The sequence below is a fragment of the Dipodomys ordii genome, unplaced genomic scaffold (assembly GCF_000151885.1).
Source record: "Dipodomys ordii isolate 6190 unplaced genomic scaffold, Dord_2.0 Scaffold39, whole genome shotgun sequence".
Classification (NCBI taxonomy): Eukaryota; Metazoa; Chordata; class Mammalia; order Rodentia; family Heteromyidae; genus Dipodomys; species Dipodomys ordii.
In genome coordinates, this window is record NW_012267255.1 from 5,939,853 (window position 1) to 5,953,501 (window position 13,649).

General features: G+C 39.4%; 1 protein-coding gene across 1 annotated transcript in view; it reads right to left on the reverse strand.

Moving 5' to 3' along the window:
• The window catches only part of Ttll7 (tubulin tyrosine ligase-like family member 7), an 88,648-nt gene that overhangs the window by 56,605 nt on the left and 18,394 nt on the right, over positions 1 to 13,649 (reverse strand). Inside the window, exons 7-9 of the mRNA XM_013018190.1 lie at positions 13,176 to 13,340; positions 10,883 to 11,041; positions 5,133 to 5,227 (exon numbers count right to left, since the gene is read on the reverse strand). Of these exons, the coding sequence (XP_012873644.1) occupies positions 5,133 to 5,227; positions 10,883 to 11,041; positions 13,176 to 13,340 (419 nt within the window). The remainder of the gene's footprint in view (positions 1 to 5,132; positions 5,228 to 10,882; positions 11,042 to 13,175; positions 13,341 to 13,649) is intronic.

Genomic DNA, 13,649 nt, shown 5'->3' on the forward strand with positions numbered 1-13,649 from the left:
AAAACAAAGAGAAGCAGGTAAGAAGGCCAAATGACCAGCTTCTACAGCAGAAAGATATAAAGAGGTGCTATGTTGATATAAAACCTCATTCAATTAATCAAGAAGATCATACAAAATATAAGGCCATGGCCCTAGACATTAAAAGAGCCAGTTTGACTCAATCTATGGACTACCTTCAAAACTCCAACTTGCAAACATGCTAGGAAACAAAACTGTTCTCTTTCATGATATCATTGAAGCTGCTGTGGCAGAATAGGAAATGGAAGCAGGAAAGAAGCTAATAAATAGTCAAAAGACACATGTGATCTTAAATTTGGAGAGAAGAATTAAATGACAGTCATAGATCTGACAGGATACAGTTAGTTACAATAAAGGAAAGAGTGAAGAAGAGCTCCCAGATTTCTACCCTGGACCCTCATGTAAAGATGGTTTGGGCAGTAACAATGCAAACAAAATATGAAGAACTAATTTGAGATGCTAGAGAGAGGAAATTTTGTTTATTTTGGGATATTCAATTCTAAAGAATACAGTCTTCTTAAAAATGCTATCTATCTATCTATCTCTCTATATATGGGATAGATTTAGCCTCTGTGAGGTGAAGATATGTGATATCACAAGCAATTAAAAAGCCAAAAACCAATAACCCAGCAGGAGGAATATCACTGAACAAGAACACAATTCAACTTTGGTTATGTTGAATTTAATAGCCATCAGAACATTCATCCATTCATTGTTATTTATGTTCTTGCTCAATATAAGTTTTCTGAGTTTTTTGAGCAGCTACAGGACCAGAAACATCCAGTATACATGGTTAGCAGAAAACTGACAATTCAAAGACAAGAGCTCCAGACTGGGTCAAAGCTAGCAAATGGCACCCCAATCTATCTATTACTCAACAGCATTCTGTAGAATACAAACTCTATCATCATACCTACAAATGATACAACACACACACACACACTCTCTCTCTCTCTCTCTCTCTCTCTCTCCCCACTCTCTCTTTCTCTCTCTCTCTCTCTCTGAATGAAACTAACATGAAAGAAAAGAGAGTTGAGGCAAGAACCCAATGGAGAAAAATGAGACAAAGAAGGTGCTAGAAGAAATACAGAGGTGTGCTCAAAGTGAAGTGAAACTCCCACTGGTGTCATAGGAATCTAGAGAACAAATATATAAGTCCAGCCTATTATTAAACACTTCAAGTTTGTATCCCATGAATTCGTTCTTTTTTTAACTCTGGGCCTGAGTGCCTCAGCTCTTTAGCTCAAGGCTAGTGCTCTACCACTTGAGCTACAGTGCCACTTCTGGTTTTCTGGTGGTTTATTGGAGATAAGACTTTCACGGACTTTTTGCCCGGGCTGGCTTTGAACGGCAATCCTCAGATCTCAGCCTCCTGAGTAGCTAGGATTACAGGCATGAGCCACCAGCGCCTGGCTCAGGAATCAGTTCTAAATAAGGAATAAATAATTCATTTAAATTTAATCTGATTAATGAGCATTTAAGATGTGTGATTTATGGTATTGAGATTTTTCTTCTAGATTCTATTTTAATGAGTATAATAGAAATAGGAACAGGACTCTTCTTACCAACCCAGGAACACTAACACAACAGAAAATGTATTGGCTAGTTGTTCTGCTTATAGGCACGCTCATAGTTTGTTATCTCTAATTCTGAATCAGAGCCAGGCACCAATAGCTAATGCTAATGCCTATAATCCTAGCAATGTGGGATGCCGAGATTGGCAAGAGGCCAGTCCACATAGAAAAGTTAACAAGCTACCTTCTCAAATCAGAGCTGAGCCCTGTGGTGTGTGCTTGTTATCTGGGCTATAACAAGAAGCCTAGCACAGATCATACCCAGCCATGAAGAGAATAAGAATCTATCTCAAAAAAAAAAATGTATAGGGCATGGCTCAGTGGCAACTGAGCCACCTAGCAAGTGTGAGTACTCTGACAGAGTGAATACCACTACCACCAAAAATTTTAAAAAGAAAAGAAAATTCTGAATCTAAGCTGAGCCACTGTGCTCACAGCAGCCATGACAAGTTATCCTGAGCAATAATACACTTTTCTAAAGTCATACACTTAAGCATATGTTTGTAAATGAACTTTGGGTATTTATGGAGCCATATAAGTTAAGTGCTATGCTAAGGTATGTGGAGAACTGCAAAACATACACTCTAACTTTAAGGAGCTTAAATCACATGGAAAAGTCAGCCCTGCCCAGAGCATAAGAGAGCAAGCAAAGTGGTACGCTATAAAGTAGACTATAAATCTTTCTAAAGTTCAAGAAAAGGAAAGATTAATTTGGGTTAAAAGGAAGATTTCATAATAAAGATCTGGTATGCATACAGTAAGAGAAGGCATTCTGGATAGGCAATAGAATAAATCATCAGTAAGAAGAAGTGATCAGGTTATGTGAAAAAAAATGAGATAATCAGCCAAACTAAAATAGTTGAAGAATAAAGGAAATAAGATAGAAGAGTCATGATTACATTATACTATGGAAGGACCTTAGACCAAATGTTGGCAAGAAAAATAAAAATATAGAAATACAATGAAAAAATAATTCAAAGCCATCTGGCTAAAACACAGAGAAGCTTTATGGAATCACAGAAAAAAATCTTCCAACATTAAAATGATCCATATGAGGATTAGTCCTATATTATTTGAAAAATACACAAAAATTTTGCCAGTGTTCCCCATTCCTGTTTAGTATGTTCAGCACAGACCCAGCTACAGAGAAACAAATCCAACACACCCAATCCATAGTCTTCCATTGGGTGGGAAACAAGGCACACCCATAATACAACCTAACTTGCAAGTGCTCTTGCTGAACTCTCTATGGAGCAACACTGAGAAAGATTCAAAAGATGAACTTCATATTTCCCTTAGTTTTGGTATTGAACAATCCAACGTGTTTATATGTATGTGTGTATATATATATATATATATATATATATATAGTGTGTGTGTGTGTGTATACATATAGTGTGTATATATAGCATACATATATGCCATATATACTATACCATATGTAATATAAAGGAATTGGAATGTTCAATATATATAACTATATCATATACTATATTATATACATAGTATATATATATATACTATATAATGTATATATATATATATATATTCTTGAAAAGGATCAAAAAGATCCATAGATAACTTCTGAATTGGTATTATCATTTATAAAGCCAAAAATATGCCAAAGAAAACCTAAACTATGCAACAAAGATGCATAGGCCCATTGCTTAAATTATCCAAAATATTTAATGCATTTGTTTTTGTTTGTTTGTTTTTGAGGGGGTTGAGGGGGGTCCGATCATGGGGCCTGAACCTGGGCCTGAGGACTGTCCCTCAGCTCTTCAGCTCAAGGCTAGCGCTCTACCACTGGAGCCACAGCACCACTTCCGGCTTTTTTCTTTTTGCTTATGTGGTGCTGAGGAATCGAACCCAGGGCCTCATGCATGCAAGGCAAGCACTCTACCACTAAGCCATCTTCCCAGCCCTATTTAATGCATTTGTATATGAATCAAACTAAACTCATTTCCTTCTTTTCCACTCATTTCTTTTATAACTAAAATAGAAGTAGGATTTAGACAGGCCAGTATTTCATCAGACCAAAAAGAAACCACATTGAACATGCTAAACTTGTTCATGTGTTCATCCATTTTTTTAATGATGCTTTTTCACATAAAGCTACTTCTCAGTTCAGTACCTGCCCTTCTAGACTTCCTGAATGACAATCAGAATGAAGTGCAATAGGAAAACCCCAGGCCTAAATGCCTTTAGGAGTCCTTGAATCCAACACCCCACATTCTGTCCACTGTTCTTGTTGGCAGTTTGAACTCAGGGCCTTGCACTTCCTAGGCAGGCTCTCTTCTGTGGTGTCATACCACCAGCTCTGCTCTATACCAGTTATTTTTAAAATAAGGTCTTGCTTCCTGACAAGCTCCTGGACAGCAGTTTGTTTATTTTATACTTCTTTGTACAGGCATAGAACCCTGTTTAGCTTCTTCTGTTGCAAGGGATGCCTATAAATGTTTCTGCCTAGGTTGGCCTTAAGCTACAATCCTCCCCATCTCAGCCTCTCACATAGTTAGGATTACAGGTGTAAGCCACCAGTGCCCAGTGTTGTGCAAATCCTTACAATGACAGACAATTCACCATTTCACACAGTAATGCAGTAAACCTTATTTTGTTTTTTACATCTGATTATGTAGTCCAGACTAACCTCAAACCTTTTGATCCTCCTGATTCAACTTTTGGAATGCTGGGATTAGAGACATGTACAACCATACTGGGCTCCAATGATTTAAACATCTACCTAATGTCTTTTATAATGAGCCAAAAGCTTTTCATATGTAAAATTCATACTGATGTGCACTGCAGCTGGCCCACCACGGCACCCACCAAGCATTTCTCTCAAATGCTGTATGTGGTTTTCAGTGAGAAAACCAATCCTCACTGAACAACTAGGCGCTTCTCTTTTGTTTCCACAGTAGCATGGCATCGCGGAAAAGCTAGGAAGGAAAAGGGAAGAATTCCCTATGTGAGATTTCCTTAGTTCCTGAAGGACTCTCAATATTCTACCTTCTTGAACGCAAGCTAGAAACTCAAAGACGCTTTTCAGTTCAACTTCATCGTCCATGTTACATAATTACGCCACCGCTGTGACTTAAGCACGTGTACCTCAAGGACTTTGTGAGGGAAAGGCAGGAAAATCAACAACTAGGTGGGGTTAGCAGGCAGTCGTGGTGCACACTCATATCAGGCTGAGATCTGAGGACTGCAGTTCGAAGCCAGCTTGGGCACGAAAGTCCATGAGGCTTATATTTCTAATAAACCACGAAAAAGCCCAGAAGTGTAGCTGTGGCTCAAGTGGTTTAGCACTATGCTTGAGGAAACAACACCACCACCTTAGGGACAGCATCCAGGCCCCCTGAGTTCAAACCCTGGGACTGTCACCACACACACACACACACACACACACACACACACACACACACACACAACTATATGAGTTTAAAGACAGATTGTATTATAATGGATAATTTTCATATGCAAACCTTTATGCCAAATGAGGGTATGAGACCCAGACACTGGAGGAAGTCCGTACAGTACCTGATGTTCAGCAGTTTCAGTGCATTGAGCAATACTCCTCTTTTGACATCGTAGTCTATTTTCTGATCAGTTCCGAAACTTGGGGCTCTGTTAATCTAAAATTTGCAAAGTACACAATGAGGGTAGCCCAATGGCAGAAGGTCAATAAATATTCAACGCATGTTTGTGAATCTTCTATCAATAGTAAGCTCTATGATAAAGGTCAACATTGGACATGGTGGATGGCCCATCATCACAGCTATACCCCTACACCCCTGCTGGCCAAGGGAATGCAGACAATGGCTTGTGAGCATGTCAATTGTCTTCAGCTGAGGATGTTCATTCACTGACAACATTACCTGGCCATTCTCTCTTAAGCCACAATCTTGTGTAATCTAAGCTTGAGCTTAGGAAAGTTAATAGTGATTTATCTTGACAAAAAGCTGAGAGGCGAGTAATAATAATGATGATAACTGTAAACATCTATTTATCAAGCACATTGAAATACCATCACATCTTCTTGATGAATTCATCTATGGTTGCCTAGAAAAATTAACTTTCTTTCTTTCTACCTGCCTCAAACAATAATTTCTCAATTTGCATTTTGAAAGGCCCTGACTCTTGAAGGTAGCTATAGACAAACCTCAATACCATTTTCTAATGGTATAAAGATGAGTAGGAATAAATAAACTAGATATGTGACTGTCCTGCAATCTGGCCTTATCCATGTCCAGAAATTCATCAAGGTGAAAGAAATAATGGTAAATGTCTTAAAATCCATTAAAAAATAATCTACTGCTTTTATTCGTCAAGGGCTGGAGTACATTACTTTTGTCTTTGTTCCCGCTGAATTTCACCATTGTTGTAGTGAGGATTAACTGACTTAGCAAGTAGTTAAGAAACTTGTTTCACTAAGTCAGTTGTTTGCTAGTGAGCAATGCTACACAGCTTAGTTCCTTGACCACCCATCTACCCTCGGGCTGTTCAATGAAAGTAAGTGCTACCAGTTGTAATGACGTAAAGCCATCACGGACCATGTGAATTCCACAACTGGTCCTGGAGGACACACCGCATTGCACTTGAACCCCGTCCAGTATTACCATGTGTCTAAGTACAAAGGTGGTACAGGTTAGCAACAAAACAACAACAACAGACAACACAACACAAAGGATCTCATGTAACAGCACTACCTAGTGTGTTATTTAACCAGTCGGTGAAGAGTATTCCAGATACTATCTACTCGTACATATTCACACAATTTATGTAATCTTCTAAATGCATCATGTGCAATCCACTTTTTTTTTGAAACACAGTGAGTGTGTTCCCCCAGAAAGGGTGCACAGCAGCACTTCCAGAAGCCGTCAGATCAGATGCTCACTTCCCTGTTGGTAGCTGACTGAAGGTGATGGGCTAATTCCCTTTCTCTGATGTGCTCTCCAAGACAAAATAGCCTGCTTATGATTTGACAATACCATTATCCCAGGTGAGTTTGAGAAACAGAGTTTATGATTCCATGACTTCAAAGCTCTAAGCATTTCCTCTCACAAGTTCAGAGAAAGGGGAAAGTAATAAATTTATTTCCTACGAAAAAGCTAAAAGCTTGTACCAGATGAATTCAAGTCTCTGACGAATTCAAATCTCTGGAATTTATGAGACAATTAATGATAGTGCTGGTGCCTCATAGAATAAGATTATAAAACAATATTGACAACTGGGTGCTAGTGATTCATACCTGTAATCCAAGCTACTCAAGAGGCTGAGATCTGAGGATCATGGTTCAAAAACCAGTCTGGGGAGGAAGGCTTATGATTCTTATCTCCAATTAAGCACCAAAAAGCCAGAAGTAGAGCTATGGCTCAAAGTGGTGGAGTGCTAGCCTTGTGCACAAAAGCTCAGGGACAATGCCCAGACCCTGAGGAAGTCAACCCTCCCCCTGCGCCTTGCATCAGCACAAAATAACAATAATGGTAATAATAGTAATCAGCTTATAAAGAAGTTAAATTAGTAAATACTATTAACATCCAAAGCTTCTTTCTTTTCAGAACAAGGTCAGTCATTTCATGTACATACCAAGGCCTCTGCAGTGGTCCGTGCTCTTCCTCTGCCCAACAGCAATCCTCTGACCTTCATCCTAGTTTTTCACAGTCCCCAATCTGTGCCCCAATTCTATAGCCTTCAAAACTCAACTCCAGTGTTCTTGCAAGGACATTTGTGAAGCTTTAGTACACACAGTTACACACAGAGATGAATCATTTTATTGTTGATCCTGTGTCCCTAATTATAACTATTTCTATCAAAAAGAATAAAAACACCCGAGTCATTTAGACCAGAGTATTTGATCTGATTCGTCTTATATCCCCACACTTAGTACAATGACTAGTAAGTAACTTAGTGAGTAACTTTTTAACTTACAAGTACTTAAAGTTTTAAAAGCATACTCATACTCAACAAAATTTTTCATTCCATAAATTATGTTCTATGCTTGAAAAGTTCTTCAGTTTTTCCACTCCTAATATTACTTGAAATTATTCTAATTTGCTAAAACTCTGCAGGTGTACTGGCGCACACCTGCAATTCCTGGCATAGTCAAGACAAGCAGAAGGATCATGAGTTCTAGGCCAGACTTGCTACATGGCCAAGCCAGACTCAAAAAAAAAAAAAAAAAAGAGGTTTTTCACATTCTCAGAAGCACCTTCTATTTTTTTCCACTTGGTGGCGCCAAAAGGTTTTTAATGATGTATATCAGCAGTGCCACAACAATTTCTGCTGGAAGCAAAATGCAAAGCAAGATCTAAAAATGGTTCATTTAACTCCTTCAATATACTAAATGTTCATTATACACAGGTTTTGATGACTGCAGAGTTTTTAATGAGTCTGTGGAATGATGGAGAGGATAAAAGATGGAAGAAAACAGAGTACTTTGAGCCTTTAAAAAACATTAAGCAATTCAGCCAGTCAATTCCGATTTAGCAATCTAATGGAGAGCTTTGGTGAGGGAAATGCTTTTTTAAAAGAAAACTAAAATATTTATAAAGCCATTATCCCTCTAATGATTTCAGACTCTCCTCTTCATGTGCATGCCTTCATCTCTCCTCCCCATCAGGATGAAAGACAAGTAGCAGGGGCTGGAAGAAAACACAGCTAAGGGTAGGAAAAGACTACTGCAGACAAAGCAGTTCATCTAAAGAAGAAAACTGCAGGCCTTAAGAAGATGAAGTTTCCATAGATCACAGCAAAGTTCTTTTGTATCCGGGGGATGTGGAAGCAAAAGATAGGCAAACCTACTCAGGTGTCATACTCCTGGGATTAAGGATAGACAAAAGAGAAAAAAAGAAAGAAAGAACAGCTAGCAGGGCATTCTGTTTCTTAAGAAATATAACACACTATTAACTCATAGGTGAGTAAATAAGCACACACACACACACACACACACACACACACACACACACACACACACATAATCTATCTTATCCTGATCTCAGCTATCATTTATTCAACTTGACTATACTATACAATTTCCCATCTCAAATCACTAACAGATCATCAATTTAAAATGAAAGTCAATTGCTTTATATCTTGTATAGCAATAGCAATATTTTCCTTTAAAAGCAATGAATTCTGGTGGATCATGCCTGTAATCCTAGCTACTCAATAGTCTGAGATCTGATGATCACAGATAGAAGCCAACAAGGGCAGGAGAGTCCATGAGACTCTTTACTCCCTAAAAGCACAGAACTGGTGCTATGGCTCAAGTGGTAGAATGCTAGACTTGAGCAAAGAAGCTCAGGGACAGTGCCCAGGCAATAAGCTCAAGCCCCAAGACTGGCAGAGAGAAAGAGAGAGACAGAGACAGAGAGAGACAGAGAGAGAGACAGAGACAGAGAGACAGAGAGAGAAGGAGGAAGGGAGAGAGAAGAGAAAGAAAGAGAAAGAAAGAAAGAAAACGAAAGAAAAGGAAAGAAAATTCTGCCAACGTTGTTGGGATATGTGATATTTTGTGCTAATTGCCTAAACATAGTATTTCAATAGCTATGAGAAGACAGGTCAGATCAGGGAGTTGAAAGCAAATTGCTGTATGGAGTTTGGCTAAACAAGAAAACTTCTAAGGTTCATTATGGGTAATAGAAATATAAGTATGAATAACAAAAATCCTATACAAAGCTAATTGTTTTCCTCCTTTACATTAATTTTTATTTTCTAAATGCTGTTATGTGACCTATAACCAAAAAAAATTATGAGCACTTATTTGTCCAAGGATGATTAACAAACCTAAAGGCAGTACAGACTAGACATGAGAGAGGGCCAGACAAGCACTAAGAGAATCTACGCCACTCGGGGGGTAGGTGGGTACTGAGCACTGAACACTGACTAATAAACAAATTGGAGCCCTTTCCCCCTGGGAAGTTTCAAGGGAAAAGGGAGCCTTCACGGGGAGCCCAGGCCTTCACAGGGAGGAAAAATAATATCTAGAGCTCACCAATTGGTAGGAGCCATAAGGTAGAGAGCACAAAGCAAGCAAGTAGCTACTCAGTAAAAGCAAACCCACATTTATACTCTATCTTTGGGCTAGAAATTCACTAAATGCTCATTTTTTTTTAATTGTGAAAATACCGTACAGAGGGGTTACAATTACATGGGCAAGGTAATGAGTACATTTCTTATCAAGCATTCTTGCCTCCTCCTTTGTTTCCCCTTCCCATCCCTGCTCTCCCATCTACCCCCTCTCCCACCACCCTGCTCCTCCTTCTGTGCCAAAGTTGTAAAGTTCGTTTTTCGACATGACATCTTATACATCTCATTGTTGCAATGGGTCCACCTGTATCCCTATTTTAAAAAGTTGCTTTTCCCTCCCTAAATGCTAATTTTAGAAAAGTACTATCACTCATTTTTAACTTCCCTAATCTAAAACGTTGAGTATGCAGGATCCTGGGTCTGAGAGAGTGGCCAGATAACGCTATCAGTGCACATGAGCACTCATGACTTTGGCTGTGGTAGGAGATGGTGTTCTCAGGAAGTGCTCTGCAGTTCCATCACCCCCACCCCTAGGGTCATGATAGAATGTTTCTTTCAGAAGGAGAAGTAGGGATAGAATGATGAGGGATAATTATTGAAGAGAAATTCTTTTTTATTTCCTTTATTGTTATTTTAGAGAATTCTTAGACATATTCTAGCCACTGAGTCTTCAATGTGTTCCTTCTGTATACCATATTTAGGCTCCATTCTTGTCAGTAAATGAGATAATATAATAAAAAAAAATGAGCCTGGCACTGATGGCTCATGCCTGTCATCCTAGCTACTCAGGAGGCTGAAGTCAGAGGATCATAGTTCAAAGCCACCTGGGTAGGAAAGTCTGTGAGACTCTTAGCTCCAATTAATCACCAAAAACCAGAAGCAGAGCTGTGGCTCAAGTGGTAGAACTTTTACAGCGCAGGGATAGCATCCAGGCACTGAGTTCAAACCCAGGGCCATGGGGAAAAACCCACACATACATTTGTTTTACTACATAAGGTATGTTGATGTACCTAACAAAACCCCAGATGCAATCCAACTATACCAAAGACAGAGATGGGAGACTCACGGTCTGAGGGCAAGTCCTAGTAAAAGCCTGAGATGCTATGTGAAGAATGACTAAAGCCAAAAGAGTTGGAAAGTGGCTCAAATGGCAGAACATCTGACTAGCAGGCAAGAAGTTCTGAATTCAATCCCCCTCTCCCCCTACCCAAAGAAAGAACTGTCATAACCTCTTCTTTCTTAAAGAAAGAATACTTTACCTCCAGAAGCCATGGCTTTAGTTTTCTATCCAGCAAAATATCAAATCCCAGCACTTCAAAGCAGACGCTTTCGCTTCCTGGAGGCTGGCCAGGTCTGCACATTCGATATGCATGCAGGACGTGAGGTTCTGCCACAATCAGAGTCTTTACCACCAATTCCTACGAAGACCGCAATAAAGAGAGAAGATGCCTTACCTGCACATATACAAACATGATCTGGCCTACAAAGTACCACTTAGGTCAGTATAAGTGAGTTCAGTGGCACCCAGCCTCTATCCCTGCTCTGACTTCGTTTCCTCTCTCCTGCTGCCTACTGTCCCCCAGACACACTGCTTTTCTTTGAGTGGTTCAGTTCCTCTTACCTTAGATCCTTTGTACTAGCTGTCCCCTCTTCCTGGAAAACCATTTCCATTATACTCAATGTCCGGCTTACTGACATTCAGGGAAGCTTTCCCTGATCTCCATTTAAAAGTAGCCATACAGCTTTGCTACTGCATTACCACATGCTGTGTATATATTGATCGTCAGGGGATGCTAAGCACTGACTGATCCGGTTGGGACCTTTCCTAGCATACCCAGCATGCTCCAGCACAGGAGACCTAGGCACTCCTCACTTGGCAGATAACCTAAAGACCTTTGGGTTTAAAAGTAAGGTTAAAAAATGATGAACTAGCAAACGGATAACTAAATGACGCTGAGTCTTTTCTGATTCTTTCAATTTAGAGAGAGCTATGTCTAATCAATTCTAACTTTTCATGGTTTTATTTCTTATCTGTCCCCCAAAGAAAGCTGAATTGAATTATATAGCCTTAATAACATTAAGCATGTTCAGTAGACACACTCTTCTAGCTTTGTGTTCTATTTAGTACTTCTGCTGGACTCCCTTTTTTCTTCTGATAAAGGATCTGGTCTGCCAAGAGTATCTTCATATCTGTTTGCTTTTCTTTCATCCTCACCATTTGGAATCTCATCTACCACCAGGGATTTGAGGATCAGCTACATCTCAGATGTGCACTTCAAACCTTTGCTTACCCTCTACCTATGGCAGTATTTCAAGTTCAACATACCTAAAGTATAACTCATTAGCATAGTTTCCTGGGCTTTAAACACCTCAGCTGCTACCCTGGGCACTAGAGGCTCACACTTGTAATTCCAGCTACTCGGGAGACTAAGATCTAAGCACGTGTTTCAAAGCCAATCTGAGCCAGAAAGTCTCTGAGATCATTATCTCCAATTAATCATCCAAAAAAAAGATAGAGGTGAAACTGTGGCCTCAAGAAGTAGAGAGGCAGTCTTGAATGAAAGAGCTAAGCAAGAGCTTCCAAGTTCAAGACTCAGTACAGGCACACACACACACACACACACACACACACGCACACACACACACACACACACACACACACATACATACTTCAGCTGTCAATGCCCTCCCTCCACAAATACTTCTTAAACCTATTATACATGTTCTTCCTCCTCAGCCCCACAGACCAGTACATGCCTCTCTTGTTGTATTTACATTCTGTGAATGACTTGTGTGCATTTTTCCCTTTTAGTCTGCACACTTTTTGGGTATTGGAACTTTGTCTTATATGATATGAATTTGAACTACCAACCAGATATAAGCTCATGTTGTTTACTGAATGAATGCCTGAATAAAAGAATTAAAATTGTTTCTTTCCTTCATATGCAAACCCAAGCTCTATATCTTCTTAAATAATTTCTTTCCGCATTATATCAGCTCCTGCCATACCTGCTCTCCCTGCAACTCTTCCTGAAAACCACATTGAATCATTTAATAATCCATGTTAATCTCATCCTCACCTCGTTTTTCCGAAGGTTTCTTTCAGACCATTCTTTTTACTTCATTTGTCTTCATGTGTCTTTAATGTATGTTTAATCAGCCTTGCACCCACTTGCAAGTTTGTCTTTTAGATGCATGACTCTTTTTGGGCTCATATAACTACTACTACTCCCCTCTGTCTACCAAGTTTGGCCTAAAATTTAGCCCAACACATCTTCTCAGCAGTTATTTCCTGCAAACCTCCAACAAACCACACATGACACTATGCACCACCTCTCACAAACCCTCACCAATGTTCACACCACTATGCCTTGGCTGCACTTTGTTCACACTTAGATTCTGTCTCTCCCGCAACTACTGGCAAAATCCCACTTGTCAAGATCTGCTTTAAAATGCTCTTTATCTGCCCAGTGTAATCTATTCTTTAAAATTCTTGGTGGTGTTTTAAATTAATGCTGAGGCAAGATGATTACAACTGCGGAATAATCTTACTGAAATATCACTCCAAAATTTAGTAACATCATGTTGATTTGCTTGTAGGAATTCTGTAAACCATTTGATGGAACGTTTGCTGCCTTTGTCTTCTGTTTCATCTCGCTCAAAATGCTCATTATGCTTATTCACGGAGTAGTTTGTCAGATGCATGTATAACTGCGTCTGTAACAAATGAGAATCAAAGTCATTACCCTCTATGAGATTCTTCAAATCTGTAGTTTCACAGAAAAGAAGGAATTCAAAGACCAAAAACAACTTTAAAGCTAAAATTATACAGATTGCTGGAGTCAGTGGCTCATGACTGTAATCCTAACTACTCAGGAGGCTGAGATCTGAGAATCATACTTGGAAGCCAGACTGGACAGGAGAGTCCATGAGACTCTTATCTCCAAATCACAAAAAAATCCAAAAGTGGAGCTTTGGCTCAAGTGGTAGAGTGTAAGCCTTAAGCAAAAAAGAGCTCAGGGACAT